The sequence below is a fragment of the Muntiacus reevesi genome, chromosome 3 (assembly GCF_963930625.1).
Source record: "Muntiacus reevesi chromosome 3, mMunRee1.1, whole genome shotgun sequence".
Lineage (NCBI taxonomy): Eukaryota > Metazoa > Chordata > Mammalia > Artiodactyla > Cervidae > Muntiacus > Muntiacus reevesi.
In genome coordinates, this window is record NC_089251.1 from 165,909,267 (window position 1) to 165,931,112 (window position 21,846).

General features: G+C 40.6%; 1 protein-coding gene across 5 annotated transcripts in view; it reads right to left on the reverse strand.

Annotated features, from left to right (window-relative positions):
• ARID1B (AT-rich interaction domain 1B) overlaps positions 1-21,846 on the reverse strand; it is a 409,096-nt gene that overhangs the window by 67,798 nt on the left and 319,452 nt on the right. For all 5 annotated transcript variants that reach the window (XM_065931065.1, XM_065931063.1, XM_065931067.1 and 2 more), the window contains one exon: positions 5,779-5,958. In XM_065931065.1, coding sequence (XP_065787137.1) covers positions 5,779-5,958 — 180 coding nt within the window. The remainder of the gene's footprint in view (positions 1-5,778; positions 5,959-21,846) is intronic.

The following is a 21,846-nucleotide window of genomic DNA, read 5'->3' on the forward strand; positions in this document are numbered from 1 at the left end:
GACTCTCTAGCTCCTGTGGTTGCTGTGGGAAAAAAAATATTCATAGTAACTATCGTTGGACGCTAACAATGATTAGAATCTGTCAAGGAACAGACAGAAGCTGCCCCAATGTTAGTAAGATAACTTTCCATCAGCAAAACTCTTTTTACTGTATACTGTATCATAAGCCTCCTTTTACTTTCAATATGCGCAGATATTCAAATCTATTTCAGAGTAAAGCATAAGAAAAAGCTAACTATTGCCCTAAAAAAATGTAAAATTATATTATCTTAATTCAGTAGCCAAATTCGGCATAAAACAGTAAAAGCCCTATGGTAAGGAAGGAAGGATTCTCACTTGTCACAGGTGCCTGAGCACCTGCGTCCTCCCTGGGCTCAGAGCTGCTGCGCCCTGCACACACCCACGGACGGCGTGGGAACGGCTCCCCCTGCAGGGAGGGCTCTGATCCGCGTCACCTGATGGCAGGTGCAGGAAGCCTTCAGAGAGGACCGGTGGTGCCAACGTGTACTGAATTGAACACTAGTCATTTCTTTTAAAACAAGCAAATTAAAAAATGGCAGAGCTGTGAGCCTCAGGAAAAGGCAGCTTGCTAAGACTTAAGTCAAGCAGCCTGTCCATATCCTGCGTTTCTACACCGCCATTGACAACTGTCCTGATCCAGGCCGGCGATCCAAGTTCACAGGATGACCACGCCCCATGGGATGCCGAGTCATTCAGCGAGGGGAGGGGACATTGGCACCCCAGATGCTGTTGATTTTAATGAGCAAAGTGAAATAACTATCTTCACACTAGTCAAAATTCATGTTGCTGTATATTTTTTCTTTCTTACTGTGAAGTCGATTTGTACTTTAAATTTTCCTTACTTCTTTCCTAATTCCCAGGATTTGACAAAGTCAAGATGATTATCAGTCTGCTAAGAAAAATTCAAGCTTCAACCTTATAGCTTGAAGGCTAAATTTGAGCATCAAAAGATGATGCTATTAATCACCTTTGGCTATAATATGATCTGCTACAATTTGTTTTTTCCTACTATGAGCAAGATAAAGATTTAGAAAATTTTGAACAAAGCTTTACAGACTATGGAATTAATACTTTTCCCTAGCACTGTCCATTTAACGAAAAAATCAAGTTAACGTAACAGGAAGAAGTACACACATCAAGAACACTGCAACCTGTTTCAGGAGAGAAATGAATGAAACGAAGCAGGAGTGACCTGCACACAAACCAGCCTCCAGAAAGCCAAAGAACAAGATCTCCAATTAGCAGCACTGTTCACGGCGGGTAAAATGAATCCATGCGACAGACACACCTCACTTCTGTAGAAAAGAGGCTGAATTCAGCCTAATTTAAGAGCAAGAGTGGGGACTAAAATCGTGGGTCATTGTGACCCCAAGGCTTCCATGGCCTAGAAGGCTCTCTGGAGTAGCTGGTGGGTGACATTTATACGTTGTTCCTCTTGAATTGAAACACTTGTAAGATTATTAACATGCAATTCACTATTTTAGAGCTGCATTCATTTCAACTAGGTGTCATTTAAAGTTTGCCAATGCTGACTTTTAATGAATAAAGGAGAAGGAAGAGTTCCGATGGCATCTGATTTATTTTAGAGGGGAGCACTCTAAACCCTTCTGAAAAGCACCTCTGACCAAGTACTTTAGGAATAAAGGCTCGTCAGACTCATCTCCTTATAAGCTCCCTGCTTCCTAAGACGACTATACACATCAAGGCATAAAACCAAGGCTGAGTTCGTGCGCAATGTCTATAGCTGCACATGGGGGCCCCAGACATTCACACATGGAGTGACACCTGGGGGCAATCGCAGCTCAGAACTCCTGTCAGTTGCTCAAGAAAATACTCCTAACTCCTTGCAAAACTAAGGCTAGGCCCTCACTTTTTGCAATTAGTGACAAATATGCAAAAAATATTTGTGGACAGTTTGTGACAGACCCTGCTCTAGAGAACATACGAACAAGACAATGTCTGTCCTTAGGAAATAGAAAGGCTATGAAGATGAAATGGCTTTCAGCTCCCTTTTCCACATACAAATTCATTTATTAATAATTAATACAGCAATTAAAGAATTCCTTTTTATTTATTAGAGCCAAGTCTCTCTGGCCCTCTCTACTCACAAACACTTTGTAAGGGGAGTTATTTTATATGTGCTTGCTTGAAGGTAGAAAAGCACGATTTCATAAAATACACTGTAATTAAACATTTTTACACATTTGGATCGGTTTCATCCCATCTGTATATTTAATAATTCAGACTTTATAGTATTAATATACATTTTTAAAAAATTTCCTCTTAATAGCAATCTTATTCTTAATCTCTAGTATTTTTTGGCGTATTTCAAGCCTGTATTCCCCAAAGCTCCTTGAAGGCTCACAGTCTGTCTTCTCTCTCCAGCGGCTTGCTGCAGGGACCAGCAGGAAGGAGTGTATCTAAGTCATGGGAAACGACACAGCAGGCACTCTGGGTGTGGCCTCTGGTCTTTCTTGGTTCAAACCCTCGCTCTGCACTGACCAGCTGTGGGATTGTGGGTAAATTACTTAACTTGCTCATTTGCAAAATGGAATGACATTACAGGTTTCCTGTTAATGAAGAAAAATGGGAAAGTATACCTCAATTTTAATCCCAGCATGACCACTGTGTACCCAGGGCAAAGGTGTTTATGAGGTACATGCCTCAGTTTCTTCAAGTGGAGTAACAGTGGTACCTATAACATGGCATGTTGTGAGGATTAAATGAGTTAAATAAGAAAAACACTAAGACCAGGACTCACTAGTGTTTAATAAATGCTGGCTGCTGTTACCAATAATTTTGAAGAAGCTATTTCTGACAACAAAAAGGTTTAGCAAAAAGCGACTGTAAAGTATCTTCCCCTGAGATCTCTTAAAAACATTAACCCGGAAGAAAGCCATCTAGCTAGAAACAGAGAAGATATGACAAACGACTCTGTGGATCTCTGCACAAGTGATTCTTTCCAGACATCAAAACCCGTAACATAAAGATGGAAGCTGAATATTCTACTAATAATTTGAGTAGTTAATCAAGAGAAAGAAAAAAAAAAAAACTTCATTTGGGTCTCTGTTTAAAAGGATCAATCAAGAGTGAAAGGAAAGATAAGAATGTTTCTTGAATTGAGTAATACAAGTTATAATTGCCATTTCCTGTCATTTGTTTGGTGAGGACAGGGGGAATACAAGGAGGAAAGCAAACAATTCTGATTTGAACTGAGAGCACCAGAAAATGGATTTTTAGTTCACGGCCTTGGGAGCCAGTCAAGAAACCTGGGGGGCAAGGGGGAGTACAGAATATGCTGGAGATGCCGCATGGAAGGAGAACACCGCTGAGGGCATAAAGTTAGAAAGTGCTATGTATGAAAACTGTCAGCCTTATTTTAAATTGTCCAACCTAGGTTTAGTATTTATACCTTAAAAAAACCCCAAACAACAATCTTCTTGACTATATATCCAAACTGTTATGCAGTGGATCCAGGGGGCCACATTAATGTAAAAAGGTGCTGGAGTCGAAGCAAAATTCAGACTCAGAACACTAGAATTAGAAGCAACTTCCAAGGTAACACAATCTAATTTTCTCATTTTCTATAGGAAAAGTAAACGCCAGAGAGTAAGCAATTTTCCAAAGGCATACAAGGTTGGGTGAGAACTCTTACAGGAGCAGTGCTATTAAATCAAGAATCTTAATATTCAAAGATTCCAGAAGACTGAGGGCTTTATTCAGAGGATAAACCCATTTTATGGAAATTATCTTTTGTGTTATTAGCTAACTCCTAAAGTATGAGTGCTTTATTAGCCATTCACACAAGACTCATCAGATAGTCCAAGGCACTGCCTTCCCACCTTCCCTTATTTGAGAGCAGCAGGAGGTGAGATTGCAAGTGTATTTAAGAGGAGAGTGGCCAGTTTCCAAGATAACATGCATGAAACCCTTGGAGTGGCAGTGAGTAAGTCCCAGGCCCTAGCCACCCCTAACTCTGAGAATAAGGCCCTGGTCTTGTCTCCATTACATTCTGAGTAAAAGTCCACATTTTCTGTGCATGTCTCAACTTACAAACTGCTTTCCCAATTTTTGCTAAAGTTCTCGTCCTTTCCAGATAGCCAAAGTCCCCCCAGTTTTGAAGATGCCCATTGAGTGGCGCAGAGGGCAAGCAGGCGCTCTCACAGCTGAGTGATATGTTCTGCCTTAGCTCAGCAACAAACTGCCACAGGTCACAACCACCTCGGCTGATGGGGAACTAGGGAGACCCTGGCTATCAACGGGGACCTTAAGTTCTCAGAGCTTTTACAGGAATTAATAACACAGAAATCTACATGGAATGAAGGGAATCAAGTCAAACCCACGTTTATACCACTCTGACTACATGCACATGGACAGAGGCAGAAAGGGCCATGGGAAATATTTGCTTTGGGTGTTCTAATATAGTTCCCAGCAACGCAAATAGTTGGAATACAAAATAACAGAGCAACATAAGGTAAGGTGATGGTGCTACACTGATAGTTCTGAAGGTGCTTAAAATCCTTCAGAAAGAGATCTTTAGAAAACAAGAGAGCTTTCAAACTATGAGGTAAGGAAAGCTTTCCTGAGAAATACCAGGTAAGAAGCTGAGAAGGCACCTGGCCTCCTCAAAGAATCATCTGGCCTTGCGGGTACTTCTATGGCTGAAGAAGCTCGAAGGGCATCAGCACAGCACATTTTCCAGATGGACACTCTCAGAAGTACTAAGGCTTGTCTATGGCCACACCACCCGGAATGCGTTTGATCTCAGAAGCTAAGCAGGGTCGGGTCTGGCTAGTACTTGGATGGGAGAAACATTTCGGCTTTCGTGAGTCAGGGAATCTGGTTTGGCTGTGGAGGCAGGGCAAACATTGTACCAGTTTCCTAGAGGGCACTGTCTTCACTCGGAACATTCCTGGTATTTTCATAAGTGAGGAAACTCTGGGAATTGTGCCAGATTATCTCATTCTAAGTTATCCATTAATGTCTAATTTAAATAAACAAAATATAAAGAAGGTGCTAAATTCAAATGCCTTATTGCTAGAAGTGACTTAGAAAAAAAAAATGTATCAGGTTAAACACCTTGATGAAAGGATTCTGCACGTGTAAGACAAAACAGACATCAATGTTCAGGAAGGCAGAACGTAAATGGGGCGTTTTGGGCATGGTTCCACTTATTTTTCTACTCATGCCTTATCTTCCTTTTTTAAAGACATGTCCATTTCAGGTTTTATCCTGTCTTTTAAGAGTAAAACTGGCAATGACTGTGAAAACTAGAACTATTATTTACCTGACAGAGCACTCTGGGGACAGATTAGGAGGAAAAGTAATGGAATGCAATCCTTCTGAGTAGTGAGCACATTGCTACAAAGGTAATTACAGAGAGGGAGGGGCAGAATCAGGACTCAACAGAACAACCTAAGTTTTGGATCAAACTTTTTGAGGTCAAGGCTTGTGCTGCTTTCGCAACAAGCATTTAGAGCTACATCACAGAAACAAGGGTTCACTCCTTCATTATTAATAACACATGTATGAAAAGCACTTACCAGAGTGTCTGATGCATGAATGCTTAATGAATAGTTGCTATAATTATTCTTCCCATCACTATGGGAAACTGAAGGGCTGTGGTTTGCATTAACCTCACAGATCTGTCAGGTAACAACGGAATCTTAGATGTTTATAACATTGAGGTCTTGAAAGAACTCGCATAGTAAAATTTCTACAACCTACTGAGTGTATTCCAGAGAAACTTTTCTTTACCTTGTGGTCCATACTGGCTCATCTGTGGACCGTAAGTCCCACTTGAGTTACTCTGCTGAAAGCTACTGATTCCAGGGTGCATCTGGCCTCCAGGAGAAGGATGAGGCGACATGGATGGTCCTGTCTGCTGAGGTCCATATTGAGACATCTGAGGGTTTCTTTGTGTACCTGCCATAAAACCTAAGTGAGAAATAAATGGAAATATATAAATGCAGGTGACAAAAGTGGACATGGAATTGTGTGCAAGGCAGATGGGAGAAGATTGGGGTTGTGGGATTCCCCTATGCAACATCGAAAGACATCTCAACCCAGTGTGGAAGATGCGAGAGGGCCCAGGGTGCTACCCGAGTCTCTCATTAGGGTTCCTAGGAACCCTATGGACTTAGCACTTAAACTAGGGAAAGCAGAAGAGGAATAACAGGCAAGTAACCTTGACCTCTCCTAACATCCATTCTTGCCAGGCTGGACATGCTGTGCACATCCCTCAGAGCCTTGGCTCAGTTCTGGATCTCAGGGCCGCATGTTGCCATTCAAACGCCCCAGCCCTCTCTCAAGCCCAGGACAGCACCCAGCTCTCCCCTGCGTAGAAGTCTCTTTCTCCCTTCTGACCTCCTGGAGCCACAACTGCTCACTTTGACTCCTGCAGTGCTGAGACTTACCACCTGATTCACACTGTCCCCTAGGGGGTACTGCACACAGGTGGAGGGTCTGAAATGTACTCTGCTACCCAAATACACTGTGACCTCCTCCTGCAAAGTTCTGCCCACGGTGTCCCCAGCGCAACACCTGTGATCCTTCCTCCCACCCATGTCCTATGGTGCGATGGAGCCATCAGCACGTCTTCTGTCTCTACTTCTGAAATGCATCTTGGGTCACTTCTCTTCTCCATTTCCACGTCTATAAAAGCTCCTGTCTTTCCCCCCACACCTTGTCATGGTCTGGCTCACCCCTCTCAGTCCTACTCCATGTTTTGTGCCTTTTGGTTCACTTTCACAAAGCTGCCAGGTCTTCAGGAATAAAAAAGGAAACTAGAGCGTATCTTCTCTGCCTAACACCCCTGCCCCCAGGATCATTGGATCCAAAGTAAAATGCCAGCATTTGACTATAGTCTCTGGGACCCTGTGTGGTCTGAGGTTGCTTTTGTCACTCTAACCCCACTTCCTATAGTTTTCTCTCCTCCTCACTACCTTGAAATCCACGGCCTTCTCATGCTTCCCAGAAGATAACATCAAGCTCTTTCCCATGATAGAGCCTCTCTCTCCGGCCCCCTCTCCCAAGAACCTTCTACTACTGCTGGTTCCTTCCCGTCCTCCAGGTCCGCCCTCCCTGACAGCACCTCCTTTCCTGAAGGCAATTTTCCTAACCTGTCATCAGTTTACTCTATTTCTGACTCTCTTCCCCACAAGAACATAAGCCCCAGGAAGGCAGGGACCATGCTATGTGACCCCTGCTGCACCCTCAGGACCTAGTTGGGCGTTTGCACATAGTAGGTGCAAAAACTGTGTAATGAATGAATGAATTTTAAATTCCTCTTGCACCCAAAGTGCTGAGCACCACATGGGAGGTGCTGAGCAGACAGCTCGCCAATGGATAAAGAAAATCCATCTTTCAATTGAGAAAGACTATAAAGTCAAGGTATATCCCCCTCCATCAGTAGTTCGGCCAAACATAAGCAAGTATTATACATAGAATGAACTGTGAATACACATTTAGACAAAGAATACCCCATGTCAATATGTCTATCTAAGAAAAAGAAAAATTATCAAACCAGCAAACTAACAAAACAAAGTTGTTTGCAAAACAACTCCCAGAACCTGAACCTAGGGGTTAGAGCTGGTGAGAGTCCCCGCTTGTCAGCTGAAGGCTCTAGAACAGTGGCAAGCGCAGAGTGGGGTGGGTTCCATCTGCTCTGGAGGAGAACCAAGAGCAGTAGCTTCCAGAGAGTCTCCTGAGGCAGCTGGAGGGAAAGATGGTGCCTGCATCCAAGATCAGCTTACATTTAGGGGGTTAAAGAGTAAGGCATTTACAAAGGCCATGGTTTACATTTCAGTAAGAAAAAAAATCTTCGAACACTGCTTCTGTCTAAAGAGAGAGACATAAAATATAAGTAAGTAGAGCTGTTCCTTATTATCCTATTTCATTTATTTATAAAGATAAGGCTTGTTAAATTGGGCTCAATTGGCAGCTCCCAGATATAAATCATCATAGAAAATGTTTGCTTTTTCAAATCTGAAAACAAACAGAAATCAGAGTGCTAAAATTACTATAAATGATTGCATCTTCAGATGTAACATGAAATATTTATCTAAGCCTTACTATAAAATTCTCAAGAGTTTCATACAGAGTCCTGTTTAATAAAAAAATGTGTCTGAATTCCATACAGATTGTATAAGTTTTTTTTCCTTTCTCTCTTTGGAGAATGACTGTTTTCTTCTTCATTAGTTAAGGAAAATAATAAGTGTCCTCTTTTTAGCATTAAATTTCACTTCAACCAAGAAGTGTCCATGCTGAAGGATTAGAACATGTGTAATACAGCACATCCTTAAGTTACTGCTGCCTCTCAGACGCTTACTATAAGCTTAAGGTTTGTTCAGATGACTTCCAAGAATTCTTATCTGGCAAGTTATTTCATAATTTCTGACTCTTAATTCAGTCCTTAAAAATATGTACATATATGATGCCATGATCCAGTTGAGCCATCTCACTCATCACTGGAATTTTGCAGAAAATAAGTTTGTGAAAACGCTCCTAAAGAGGTGAAATGTCAAAGTTAATCCAAATGGAATATGTAACAACATCAAATTTCACAACGTGGAGACAAGGTTCTATGGCGTATGGAATCCACCTCCTTCCATAGAAATTAAAATGAAAATACAGAGAAAAAAAATTACATCCTTTTCTCTGTATGTTTTTACAATGGCACTACTTACAAGAGGTTTCTGAAATCTTGTTTTATTTTTGGTTAGACTCATCCCTTTCCATGTAATTCCCAAGACAATGAAAGGAGGTGATATAATTTCCCTGACTCTTTTCTGAGCTATAATCATTGAGTGGCAGCTAACTGGGAACAGAAGACCTAGATTATAGTTTTGCTTGTGTCAATAGCTCAGAATATAGTAGGGTAGACAGATATTTATGTAAATATGCTGCAGTGTGTGAACTGATCAAAACTAGCAGCGTGACCTTAGGTGAATCATAATTTACCTGAGGCTCAGCTTCCTCATTTTAAAAGTGGATGAGGTTGCTGTAAGATAACTGAAACAGCACATGAAAATGTTCTGTAATCTGAAATGTGATACACAAAAGTAAGAGACGATGATGATAATTTTCTGGTTTATAAATTGCTACGAGTATATTTTAACTTCTGAACACTCCACATATTCAGGTGCAGTTTCCAACCAGTATGAAGAAGCTAATTTTTATTTCTTCGTTTATTTAAGTATGTGGGATCCACATTACTCCAATACTTGTGTCAGTTCAGTTCAGTTGCTCAGTCGTGTCCGACCCTTTGCGACCCCATGTGTGACTGTCTACAAATTCTAAAGGGTTAAAAAATATATATACTCCTGTCTCCTACCACTTAGTCTCCCTGGCCAAAGGCAAGTGGCTTTTTAATGTATCCTTTCAGGGATATTTTATAATTTGTTTGTGTTAGACTGTGTATTTCCTTTATCATGAGTAAAGTTGAACATTTTGTTTTACAGCAGTTTCAACTCTTTTTCTAGAACTATTTATATCATTCGTCCATTTTCTGTTGGCCACTCTATGTCATAACTAGGAGGTATCTCATCTTGCAGATTCAACTGCTATTACCAAATAGCTGCACGATTCACCAAAACTTTTGTGTCTGCAGTCCTATGAAAATCCGGTCCTTCAGTCTGATTAACACTGGCAAAGGCTGTACATAGTCTTGGCGGGAAAAGAATGTGATCTGACTTGCATTTTCAAAAGCTAATTCCACCATAATACGCAGCATGAAGAAAGGACTGAGGGAAAGAAAGGCTAAAGGTCAGAAGACTCGTGAGGAGTTAGGGAAAGTGATACATAATACATCATCATGATTAAAGGCCGGCACCAATCCTACTAAAAAAGACTTCCACTATGGATTGTTGTTGTTATTTGCTAAGTGGGATTCAACTCATTGTGACCCTATTGACTGTAGTCTGCCATACTCCTCGGCCCACAGGATCTCCCAGGCAAGAATACTGGAGTGGGTTGCCATTTCCTTCTCCAGGGGATTTTCCCAACCCAGGGATTGAAGCGCATCTCCTGAATTGGCAGACAGGTAGATTCTTTTCTGCTGAACCACCAGGGAAGCCTCCATTATGCATATAACCATATTTTAAAAAGGTTATTGAATATAGTCATAATCTAAACAAACTAATAAAAAATTACAAGGCAGAAGTTAACAAAAATAGAAGTATTTCTACTTTTCATCCTGAATATAGAGATCTGCAAGTCCATTATTTCTTTCCTCATCTATAAAATAGGGACAATTGTTATCTCTCTCGTAAGGTTGTTGTGGGGATTAAATGAGATGATACATGCAAAAAACTTGTAACAGCGCCTGGCACACACACACAGTGAGCTTTCAATAATCGCCATCTGTTACTGTTATTATACGCGCAAAAAAGGAAAGCAAGAGAGGCAGCACGATATGACAGCAAGAACTAGGACATAGTCGTGGGTCTTCCATGTTCACTGTGCAGGACACAGCAATTAACCTAGCCTTTCTGCCTCCGTTTCCTCACCTGTTAAATGCAGAGAGGGAAGACATACAGTATTTACAAAGACACTTCTAGTTCTCCATGATTATGGCTTAAACTTTTTTAAAAAATCTAATTCAGGTCTGTAATTTGCATGCATATTTATTTGGGGGACAGTCTTCATTTTAACCTTTATTTTGAATGAAATAAATGTTAAAATGTTTAAAAAAAAATAAATTTCAACCTAGACTTTTCTATTTATGGTGACACGTTTGATTGTATTTTGCCTCCTTTAGAAAGTTATTATAAAATGGCAGGTTGTAGCACAGTTTATGAATAGAAAAACTGACGGTTAAAAGAATGAAGCCTTTAAAAAAAAAAAAAGCTGTGTAATTTTTCTAGTTATTAACCATCTGAGTTTAGAAAGCCAAACTAACTAGTAAGGAAAATTTAGGAAGTATAAAGTTAATTTCCCATATAGTATAAAAGCTTGTTGAACTTCTAGGTGTATTATGGAATTGGCAAATAATCTAACATGGAAAAATCAAATTTTGGAAAAAACTACTAATTTAGATAATTACTATTCACATTATATAAAAGAACTTATTTGGAAATCTTAGAAACTTCATATGAAAATATGGCTTACACATTTCATCCATAAAGTATATGCATAGAAGGTTTATATAAGTTATGTAAGTGTATATATTTTATTTTTGAATCCTTCCTTATATGTATATGTGACCACAAACATGTACGATCAAACTTGACTAAGTGGAAGCTCTATTCTGAGAGGAAAGGTACTGCAGTAATAGGAAACACACACACACACACACACACATGCATGCATGCCATCTGTTTGGAATCAGATGTGGATTATAGAGGCTGCCTCCACTATCCACTGTGTGGACCACAGGTTCTCTTGTATAAAACAGTGAATGCATTTCCTATCCTGGCTTATAAGACCATTCTGAGAATCAAATAAGAAAAACATATGTGGCTGTACTTTTCTAAACTGAAAAACACCACGAGAATGACATACAAAGGTATTACTGCTGCCTTTTTAGTGATGCTACAAGCCATTCACTGAGTGAGTTCTGATCTAAGCTATCACACTGGTAACTCTACCCACAATAATGACATAGAAATCTTCTACCAGCATGCCCCAATTTACTCCAGCATTCATGGAACTGCAGTTAAGAAAAAACAGCATTTTTTTTTTTAAAGTAAAATATGTGATCCTTGTCTTTGAAGAATTACAATTTAGTTGAGCAGACAATAAAACTTACCAACAGAGAAAAATGACAAAATCACAAAGTAACTGAGACAGATTCTGGGCAGCATGCTAGGTGCTGGGGATGTAAACAGTGAGCACTCAGGCTCTGCCCCATGGACTTCACATTCTAATGGCAGAGACAGCCACCAACAAACAACTAAGAGTAAGTATGAGCAAAAGAAAACAGAAGTACAGGTACTCTGAAGGTACAGGAGAAAGACCCAATTTGGACTGGGGAAAAGGGAGGTTTCCCTGGAGAAGTCCTGTTTAAGTTGAGCCCTTAGCTGAAGGAAGGATGCAGGTAAATCTAACTAGATCTGAATAAGACTAAGAATAGGTCTGACTAGCGAAGTGGATGCTGCAATGTGCATTCCTGGAAGCCAAAGTCTGTGCATTCAGCTGAATCCCAGTGGTCACCGGGCACCCTTCTATTTGCTCTGGTTTTGTCTATGGGCTTCCCTGGTGGCTCAGATGGTAAAGAGTCTGCCTGCAATGTGGGAGACCTGGGTTCAATCCCTGGGTTGGGAAGATCCCCTGGAGAAGGAAATGGCAACCCACTCCAGTACTCTTGCCTGGAAAATTCCATGGATGGAGGAGCCTGGTAGGCTACAGTCCATGGGGTCACAAAGAGTTGGACAGGGCTGGATGACTTCACTTTTACTTTGTCTATGGTTAGGTTAACATTTCCAATCCCTTTCTTGAAGCCTTCTGCTAGCCCTGCTGCTAAATGTAAAGAGACCACAAGAAAAGGCAGAGACACCCTTAAGACAGCCTGCTCTCACCTATGTACCTCAACATCCACTTTATACTGTGAATTCATCCTTTATCATCTCTCCAGGGATATTCAAGTGTTTCTTAAAAAACTAGCCACTGACTCCACTGCTTAACAGAATGAAGCCAAACAGTCCAGCAGTCAAGTCTCGTCAAATGTGACCTGACTATTTCTCCGGACCCATCATGTTTACATGGTCATCATGGAGTGCCCACTCTGATTCAATCACTCACAGTTTTACCTCCCTTGCCTTCTTCATACATTCATCCACTTAACCAGTATTTATGGACCATCTCTCATGTTCCTGGCAATGAACTACTCACTAGCCTAATAACAGTTGACATTTAATGACTAGATATTATGTGCTAATGGCTTTGTTCATTATTCTTTTAAACTTCAAAACAGCTATGAAGACACTGAGGCTCACAGAGGTTAATTCACTAAAACCACTTTCATGTATTTTTTTTTAACCACAATCCATACTTAAGAAATATATCTTCTACCAAGATTCAATGTGTATATGTGAGTATACATATATGTTTATATATTCACATTCAGTATTCACACATACACTGAATGCTTCATAGAAAAGTTTCTACCCTGATTATGTGCAATGACCTCTGATATTTTATATATATTTTTTCAACGAAAAAACCCATGCTTGAGAGGCACAGCTTGAAAACAGACTGCTAGACTGTGTCCTCTGTTGAATACTGAGTGCCTAGAGGGTCATTCACCACCATGACTGACATGCTCCAATCTTCCTGGCTCCTCCTCCTGCTGCTTCCATGGCATTCCCTGGCCTTCCAGAAAAAAAAGATACTTTCCTGTGCTGTATGTTAGCTGACAGAGAGCAGCTATCACAGTTTTATCATTATTTGTGGGGGTGACTGTCTTCCCCCAGACTGTGAGCACTGAGGCTCTAAACAAACACATTCTCTTTGCATCTGTCTCCTCTGGACCAAGCCAGGTGACTGGCACAGAACTGGAACCAAATAGTACAAGTTTTTTAATGAATAAGAAAACATCTTCATTCAGAATCCATTTATTTTTACTTTGGGAAAACAGTTTAATAAATGTGATGGTTTGGCTCCTCGTTCAGAATATGTTCAAGTAATCATTTGTGGCAAAAAGAGGACAGCTATTCAAGACAAGAACAATTGACGGCTGATAGCCTAATGGGCCAGAAAGCACCATTATTTCTATCACCTAAATATCTGCCAAATGCATCCGCTCTGTCCATCTCTACTGTCACTGCAGATTCAAATTCTGGCCTCACCACTTATGGTTAGGACATTTCAGCAAGTTAATAGTCAAGCCTTAATTTCCTTCTCTGAAAAAGGTGGATGACTACTGAGTCTACCTCATAAGAGTAAATGTGAACATGCTTTGTAAAGCATAAAATTTAGTGCCTGTACACAGCAGAGGTTCAGTAAGTGACAGGTATTATTATTCATATTATTTTTAAATATAACCCACCATTTATTACCCATCTGAGTGACCCCAAGTTTTCAAACTAGCTTCCCTTGCCAGGCTCCCCTTCAAACCATGCACCATGGCAATGCTGGAAAGTGCTTCAAATCCCTGGACCATGGTTAATTCTCCTAGTGGCCACACCCTGTGGTCTCGGGGCAAATGGTTTGATACCCTTGCTCAAGTGCACGCAGCTCCATGTCACTGTCCTGGGCTGGGTGGCTCCATCCTCCACCAGAGCCAGTTATAGCTGGTGGAGAACCTTCCTCACTCAGCTGACTATCCAGAAACCAGTGCCCTTTTCCTGATAGCTAGTTCCAGAAATAATTGGCTGGCCATGTTACTTGGCTCAGAAAACAGAAGCCCGTCAGTTTCAGGCCACTCAATCAATAGCTACAATAGTGGTTAGCTCTGAGCTGTGTTAAGACTCAGCGTGCATCCTTCCCAATCTTGCAGGGTCCCTAGAGTTTGCCTGTTAAGACAGTGAGTGGGGGAGTGGACAGAGAAGAGGGGGAGGAAGAGGAAGAGAAAAAAAGCTACATGGTGAGACAGATGTCAAGAGTCCTGTCAAGTGCCTGAATAAACTCTCAGTGTAAAGAAGAAGGATCTTGATTTTTGTTTATTACTGGGTCGAAAGCACCTATGTGAATCACTAGCTTGATAACACTTATGCAATGGATAAATCAACCTATTAGGTTTTTTGAAAGGAGACTAGAGTCTGAAACGAGACTATTCTATTTCCAGTTATAAAGAAAACCCCCCAGACCTTGCCCCAGATAAGGGAGTACCAGTCTTCAGCTGAGGGGTTGTTGAGAAGAAACCTTGAACTTGTATGATAAAGGCCCAATTTTGGCCAGACTTGTTCCCACCACCTACTAAGGGGCTAACAACTTGTTCTAAAGTTTATTGCAAAGGCACATGAGTTCATTTAGATATTTCACCATAATCTGACAATTCTTTGAACACCATTTCCCATTTACACAATAGCTGAAAGCAGGATTGGTGGTGGGGCCGCAGGACCCTATCTGGAGTCATTCAGTCTGCATGTTAAGGATGAGTCTCACCAGGGTCATCCTCCTATGGATATTTGTTATCAGTGGATAATTTCTAGACAATCTATTCTATTACATGGCAGTAGAAGTCATTCATGTTAAGTCGAGGAAAATGTTATTAATACTTCAATCTTTATATAGAGGCCAGTATTAAAGACTAAGCCGAAGAGGCTTCTGTTTTCCTTAATGTGTTTTTAAGAAAACATATTACTATCTTGGAATCTTAGAAAACAGGCCTAACAGAAAATTATCATTTCTAAAATGTCTAGCCACATCATTTTAAGTGAGTTTTCAAGACCTTTCCAATATTTACTTCAACATGCTATTATTTGTGGTTTATTAAGTGGGTGTTTTTCCTGGTTTAGAAAAAAATGCTATATGATGCTCTTACTCGCAAAACAGAAAATTCTTAAAGAAAAGAAAAATCCACAGTGACTGTCTAAACCTTGGCAGGTCAAAAAATTTTTTTTAAGGAACTGATTTATGTATTGATTATAAACAATCACATTTTCCATGTAAGAGATGAAATGAATACAGAATATTTTTATGTGGTACGAATGAGGAAAAATTCTTCACTGGACAAGACAGAGATATAGCTTATCTTTAAGAATATTTAAAAAATTCTCAAGAATAGATGAAATTATACTTAGGCTTTAAGGCATATCTGGAGGAGATGCTCCACAGAAAAACAGAGAGGAAAGCTCCATGAATCCAACAGGCAATGACAGGCTGTCACAACTCCAAAACAGTCACTGATGGGTTAAAGGGCCATCCACGGAAAATGCATCTCTAAGTTGAAGGGTGTTAGAAGACTGACTTAGAAAGTCAAATAAGTAATGGATCAAACACAAGGAATTTCAGAAAATTAAAATGGAAGGCATTTAAACGTGGACCTAAGCCTCCAACTGTATATCCTTTCCTTCTTCATGCAAGACAACAAATTCTGCAATGTAAGCAATGGAGACCTTAAATCCTGATGGAAAAAACAGCGTTAAGCACAAGACCCAGATCATGGTTCACCCCATCCATCAAAGAGAAGAGCAAAGAGAGAACACGAGTGCTCCAGCTACTGCAGGGGAGCATGCGAGCCCAGCACCAAGTCCACATGAGCATGGCGCCTTGTCAGCGGGGCCCCCTGAGTACGGTCAGGACACCCACAGAACACCCAAGGCTCCGCGAGCCACCAAAAGGCAAGGCGCGTTTCTCCTCTGGCACATGGATGGTTTATTTTCATGTTGGCATCTGCTAAACATTCACAGAAGAACTGCCTTGTTTCTTCAGGGCAGTTCAATAAAAGATGTTTCCCCACATGTGTGAAATCACGGTCACACGCTGCACTACCTTAGCGGAGGCTCCGACTATAAACAGAGAACCATTTCTCATCGCAAATAGGTGTCAGATTCCCATTTGGAGAGAAAAATAGATTTTAAAGAATATTCTTGTTACATTTTAATATCTTCAGTGTTTAGTTGCCTGCCTGCTTCTCTTCACAACATGAACTGCTCCAAGGAAGACAGAAACTAATGACCCATTCAAGGCTGTAACCCAGGCCCCCCAGTGTTCTCCCAGCTGTGCTTTCAGGTTATCTGGCACAATCGCTCTCTCTCCCTGTCCTGTCACCACCGTACCCTCTATTCAGAGGCACAGACGACAGCATCTAAGTTCTCCCCACCCACCCCTATGAAGCCCTCTCAGCTACTGACATCATCTATCATCGCGAAAATCAGAGTCGGGGGGGGACTGGACTGACTACCCAGATGGCAGATGGGAGCAAAATATTTGGCCTTTCCTTATATAATTATTTGGAGTTTAGCTGCAAAAGTCAACTTCAGTGCTGAGGGTGAAGCCAATTTTATGTGTCCCTACATGCTGGAAGAAGCAAAGAAATCACTTTTTCAGGCTTTCAACCCAGTCTCACCTCAGTCATCTGTGACTGATGCTTAGGATTACTAGTATTTCCACCGTTCTTTGGAATAGGTCACTTTTCAATACAAGGTTGCATTTGACGCATGCAACAAATCCATGGGACACTCTGATCCCCATTTTACAAATGAAGAAGAAATTCAATTACTTGTCCAAGGTCACAAAACCAGTTAGTGGTAAGTTTGTACCTAAACCCAGATTTTGGGTTCCAAATTCCCTGAAGATTAAGATGAGGAAAAGAATGCATCTAAGAGGCACTGTAGTAAGACACTGGCCAAAGCCCCTTGGTCCTGGTCCTCACAGAGCTCTCCCTGGGCAAAGAGCTCCAGCAGTAACTCCTCCCGGGGTCCTGAGCACTGCCTGCCTGCGCGGGACGGTGCTGGCCTATCAGGCGATGCTTCCTTCTTTGTTCTGGCAGGAAACTCAGACAGGACTCAAGGACCTACTAGGTGTCAGGCCGTTTGGAGGATATGAAACATTAGTAAAGATGGGCCAGCGGGCCACAGGTCGGGGAGGGAGGAGGGTTGAGGAGTGGGTGGCAAAAGGATTGGAAAGCAGTGCACATGAAGATCCCAGAAGACCATGGCTGGAGACCATGAGGCAGGAGTGATAAGAGCAAGCCCAGAAAGGGAGGCTGGGTGGGTGAGACGGCGCCCCATAACCAAGCACAGGAATGCCTTCCTCCAAAGGCGGAGGCAAGTTCTTAAAGGCTGTTATGAAGGGATGACATGGTGTCACCAGTCTTCTGGAGAGACCATTCTGGAGGCAGTCTGCAAAGTGGAGTGGAGGGAGCAAAGTTGACAGGAAGAGTGTCTGAGAGGTGCTGATGGAGCCTTGAGGGCCTGGGCTGGGATCGTGACAGTGAAAGCCAAGAAAAGGAGGACGTGAGAAACTGCTGAGGGGTGGAGTCTGCAGAACAGGGTGACTAGTGTAGAGCTGATAGGAGAGAAAAAGACATCAAGGATGCCTTCTGGCTTTCTGGCTTGGGGAACAAAGCAGAAGGCAGTCTTTCACTGAGGTACAGACCCATAAAGCACAGGAGAAAACATGTTGTTATAAATAAGTGCACACAATACACAATGCTGAATTCACCTAAGATCCAGATGTTCTCAAATACTTTCATGGAAGAATAATGAGCCAATTACAAATGAGTGTTAACTATTAAAAACAAGCTTTAAATGGCAATTCAAAAAAATTACTGCACATACAAAAGTAACAAAACTATGCTTCTTTTAAAATATTCTAAAATTCAAACTGATGATTCTGCAACGAACACAAATTGATTTTTATTGTAGTGGTATTTATTTCCCCGAGCTCTTTGGTGAACAGATCTCTAGATAGCAGACTTAATAGGAATTCAACACTAAACCTCATACAATTCCTATACTGCTATTCCCTTCATTACTGACTAGCTTCCGCTTGGTCCACAATCCAGCCCAGAGGCAGAGTTCTGGGGCTGAAGAAATTAGAAACAACTTCTTAGATAGTCTCTCTTGTACAGTACCTCCCACTTGAGTTTATTTTCATCTGCCACCGATTATAAAAAAGGGATCCTCAATTAAGAGTGGAGGCTAAATTAATTGCATCTGGGGGTGAGGGTAGACTGTCATGAGTGCCTTAACATGCTGATCTACTATATTTACACAACAAGGCTTGAAGAAAGGAATCTATTTTCTCTTTTTGACAATACCCTTGTCCTGAAAGGCAGCATCATTTTACAGTTAGTATGCTCACAATGTAAGTGATAAGAACCCCTTTACATGCAAGAACAATTAGGTTGACTGGGAGATCCTTCTCTGACAACCAGGGAACCTATGAATCATCTGAGCATCTGCAGATTGACCATCACACTGAAAACTGAGAACCTCAGAGAAAGAGTGACAAAATAATTTCTGTAGTTTGCACACACACGCAAAATCTCATTTCCAACTCCTTAACCATTATCTCGGTGGTCTCTTCCATTTCTGTACTTACTGGTTAATCCGTTCTTGACAACTTAGTTCAATTAAGATGTACAAAAATAATTTTAAAAATTTCAAAACTGATTTTTGGTGTGGATATCACTAGGAAATAGCCAATAGCATTAAAAAACTTTTCGAAAGTTTTACTTATTTCCTGCTAAATATTCTGGGGTTGTAAAGAGCATGGTTGGCCTCTGGACAGCACACTTTACTGTGAGGCTCCAGGTGCGAGCACCCCACCTCAGACTGACACTGTGTCTGTTATGACTGGAGAAATATTTCTGGAAGAATGTAAGACAGAAGTGGTAGCTTTAATCTGGTGCAAGAGAGAGAAACACTATGCTACAGCAAATGACGTACAATGGTAAAACTGAAAGAAGACATATCAATATGGTTCGCTTTCTTTTTCCCCTTCTTTTTTATTAGCTGGAGGCTAATTAATTTCAGAGCAAGAAACATTTTTTTCTTTGTTCTATGCTCTGAATAGATCTGAAACTTCTGAATGGTTGTGAAGGCTGAATTACTTCCTGTCGCTCAACTCAGTCTTTGTTGAGCACCTAGTATATAGAAGGTGCCACTGTAGCATAAGGTGCAGGGCATAAATAAGATTTGATTCTGGCTCTCAAGAGTTCAGTCTAACCTACAGAAAGACACTGGATTTATTTTAAGAGATCTCTTTTCTGCCCTTCCCATTAAAAAGGAAGAGAAAGATTTACCCCGTGCAAATAGAATGTGCTTAGAAATTTGATGAGGAATTCTATTCATATGCTGAAAAGAAGCTAACATACACCATTAAAGAGTGGGAATAAAACTATATCAAGGCAGTTAACATTTGGGATTAATAACAGAACAAAGACATATTCTATTCAATCTACTTAAAATATCTAAGTTTGAAACCTTATATTTCGAAGTACACAGATTCTGATTCACCTTCTTATGGTAGCACACAAAAAGGACATCTAAATGCCTGAGCTCACCATTTTGCTACACACTTTTTCTGGAAAATGGCACTATTTGTGTTTATAAAAATGGAGCTACTGATAAATATCACTGTGAATATCAGTTTCCAAAAATGAGAATTTTGTGATTCATCTGACAAACAGCCATCAAGAACTAAGTTTGGCTGGATTAAATACTAAAAATACGTAAAACTGCAATATTTTATTATTTTTTTCCTTGTCCTAAAACTAGAGTAGCTACACAACTTGTCTAGCCTAATTTTGGCACCACTGATACAGTAAAAGACAATTCTCAATTAGGCACGGTAATACTGTAGACTTTACCTACAAACCTATTTAAACAGTTGAGAGAGGAAGAAAGGTTGTCCTGTAGCTGGACAAGAATGAAGGCTGGGGGTGGGGGAACCTGATAATTCTGGAAACTCTCACCCAGGACGCCCTCCATACGGTCACGGAATGGTGCCTAAGTACTGCCTCCAGCAACAGAATATATTTCCTAGCACATCACAGTCCGGGAGCAGCATCAATTCTGCTTGCAAGCCATATCCAAAAGGGAAGGTTCTTAGTGGTTCTGCTTTCAGCATATCTCAAGGACTAATTAAATCCTCATTACTACCTTCTAATTATTCAAATACTATGGGATTACACTAAGGAAGTCCCTGCTGGCATACTAGATGAAAAGGGTTAAATAACCTATGTTGATTTTGAGAATCCAGATCTAGTTCAGACCTTCAGAAAACCACTAGCACTAACATGAATATTTAACTAGACACCACTGTGAAAATTAAAAGAGAATTCAATTAAAAGGTTTTCAAAAAATTAATTCTGAACCTCTCTACATCTGTCCAAATAAATAAGCCTTCTCGAAACGTTTTCACCTAATTGCTAATCCAATAAACTAGAAGGGCATTTGCTAGTTTCATTAAGCTTAACGTTTTACAGAGGTTAAAAATGTGATCATTTTGATGTTAATAATAATTATACTTATTTATCTACTCAGATGGCTATCCTATATTCCCTGCGAGAAAATAGGACAATCTACTAGTAAGCCATTTCTTACTGCCTTTTTCAAATTTTAAGATATATATGTTAAAGATTAAGAAATAAGGATAAAGCTAATCTAAACATGTTGGTTACAATTTTCTTGTAAAATATATTTCAGTATTTTAGGGTTATCTTAACTATTCTTCCAATGCCTTAGTTCGTATAATTCATAGTATTTGATTTTTGGGGTGAGAGCATGTTGCTATATGAGGTCTAGAGAGAAAAGATTTGGTTTAAATAAAAACCAATGACAATACTAAGCTGAAGTTTTGACGTTTTAAAAAAAAACAAACATATCAGTAATGAAAAACTTAATACCAAAGAATCTGAACTAGTTTTTTTTTATTCACTTAGTAAGAAGCACCAGATAATATGCAAACAGGAGAGTATAAATCAAGTTTTATGCTGCAAAGTACATGAAACATAGAGGAGACAATACTTCATAAGGATAAAGAAGTCAATAGATCTCCAAAGTGTCTCCCTCCTTTCCGTAAATTCTGAGGGCCATACCCACATACACCTTTGTAGATGGAAAATAGAAAACTATAGATACACTTATTTTTGCCTACACACAATGTGGGGAAATGAATTTGTGACTGCTGCCTTTTGGTAGACTTGACACCAGGACCACCAGGGAAAGGGGGGGTGGGCACTGCAGGGCCCCAGGTCTAGATGGAGCACGGACTCTGCTCAACCTCGGGACAAGGAGATGGCCTTGCTGCTGCCAGCACTGTTTGGACCCTAGGACTGCCTCAGATTTGCAAAATTCTCAACAGGGTATGTAATTTATTAATAAATGTTCTTCCTGAGTGGGAATACAAAGATCAAACCCCAAAATGACAGCAGAGCAAGACAGCGGCTTCTTGAGCCTGAAGGGACTGAGCGCCAGGGTGGAAGGTCAGCTA